The 1,921-nt window shown below is 39.0% G+C and overlaps 1 protein-coding gene across 1 annotated transcript; it reads right to left on the bottom strand.

Annotated features, from left to right (window-relative positions):
* Nucleotides 1-3: 3 nt before the first annotated feature.
* On the bottom strand, nt 4-1,799 carry LOC103518719 (TNF receptor-associated factor 6-like; the record flags this gene model as incomplete). The annotated part of the gene is made up of 2 exons (XM_008483801.2): nt 512-1,799; nt 4-164 (listed from the first exon to the last, which is right to left on the bottom strand). Coding segments are annotated over exons 1-2 (1,423 nt in total), but the record flags the coding sequence as incomplete, so codon positions are not given.
* Nucleotides 1,800-1,921: the final 122 nt, after the last annotated feature.

Here is a 1,921-nt window from a genome sequence, read left to right as displayed (position 1 = left end):
TTTCATCGGTGATGGAAAACTCCGAGGAGGTGTTGAGTGCTGTGAACCGGATTCGACCTACGAAGGGCCAGTCGAGAACATCGTCGTTTTCGCCTTGAACCAGATGTATGAATAGAGACAGGTATTGAGCGTCTTCCCGTGATATGTTGACCCGTGTACAGAACCTGGGGGGAAGATAATATTCATAATACTCGTACCTACATAGTGCTTGTTCTTATTCCATGGTAGGGTTTTTTTTTTAAAAAAAAAAAGGTTTGACAGAGGAACTGTAACTGCCGAGGTCTTATCGTCCCTTAAGCGAGGAGAGAAGAAAGCCAGCCGTTCCGAGAACGAACCTTATCCATTCAGGATAAAATCCTACCTGGGCGGGAATCGAACCCACGACCTAGTGCTTAAAATTGTTTCAAGGCAGACGCGCTACCGTCCGAGCTAGGCTGGCCAACTAGGAGAAACCTAATGATTTGAAAAATGTTGAGAACTGAGAGGCAATGTTTCAGATTTTTTTTCTTACCTGTATCCAAAGCAGCTTGAATAAAAACAAGCACTGTAGAAATATCTATTGATCTCCTTCATCTCTTTGAGTTTAGCAGGAAAGTTGTACATCTTCCAGAAGTAAACTCCATTGCACAGCTTGAGAACGACATTATCTTCAATTTCTTCTGTTTGTTTCAAGTTCAATTCAAAATTGTTCACCTTGATTTTCTGTTCTAGCATGCTTTGTTCTAACAACACCATTCTTTCATACACGAGTTTCAACAGATGACTATTGTCCCCACAAGTTTTACAGGAACAATTGCCTTCACTGCTCTTATCATCACCAGCTTGGTTCTTGTTTGGATCCCACAGTTTACTTTCATGTTCCTTGTTCTTCATGAGATATGCTTCAATTTCTTTCTGGTTCTTTGTGAATGGAGAGTGGGCAGTACCTTCTTTGCTGGAATCTGAAGAGCTATTAGTATTACTAATGTTGTTGCTTTGACCACCATTGTTCACATTATGTTCTACTTTGTCAGGTTTATTCACAGGTCTCTGCTTCTCATGGCTGTCTGTTCCTCCTGCATGGTGATTTGTTTCTTTATGTTCCCCATTCATCATAGTAGAGTTTCTTGTGTAATTATCCACACTAGTATCCTGTCTACCATGACTTGGTGTGCTTGTACTCTGACTACCATCACTGCAATATTTATTAAACAGAAGTTCCAAATGGAATGATGTTTTCAAATCATAATGTTTCTCAAGTAAAGCTTGGGATTTGAACACTTCACGACACCCCACTTGATAAAATTTACAGGGAAAGTTCTCATTGGAGCTCCCTTGCATATTTAAATGCTCCGGGAATACCGTCACCGTTAGTATTTTACTGTTTCTCTTATTTGTAGGAATGCCAGAGGTATTTCTGAAGGAACTGGTCAGAGAATCTGTAATGTCTTCAACACTGGACTGTGAGTATTTCAAGTAGCAAGTGTTCACATGTGATTCATATTCTGGTATACTCAACTGACTTGAGCACAGTTTGTATGGACAGGTCAAATTGTTTTCCAAAATCTCTCGTCGAGTGTAATTATCTATAAAGATATCATCTTTGGTAAGCACCTTTTCATCAATTGGACAGTAGTTCTTGCCTTTGACATCTATCCATGAATCAATGCATGCTGCACAGAACTTGTGTCCACATGAGGTTAGTATGGCATCTTTCAAATATTCCAGGCAAATTGAACACTCAAATCTTGGGTCAAGATTTAGTTTGTTATTAGCCACAGGTTGGTGCTCCATTGCAGAGCTATCATGTTTGTCTTGTGTTGCTTCTTCTAGATAATTTCTTCTGAAAACAAAACAGAAAACTTGTGTTAAAAAGTTGGTAAGTACCTAGATACTAAAACATCTTAATAAATAAGTAAGTAGGTGTATACTGTATAGTAAT

Source organism: Diaphorina citri, unplaced genomic scaffold, assembly GCF_000475195.1.
Source record: "Diaphorina citri unplaced genomic scaffold, Diaci psyllid genome assembly version 1.1 scaffold2331, whole genome shotgun sequence".
Taxonomy (NCBI): domain Eukaryota; kingdom Metazoa; phylum Arthropoda; class Insecta; order Hemiptera; family Psyllidae; genus Diaphorina; species Diaphorina citri.
Note: the sequence above shows the minus strand (reverse complement) of the source record. Positions and strands in the feature narration are given on the sequence as shown.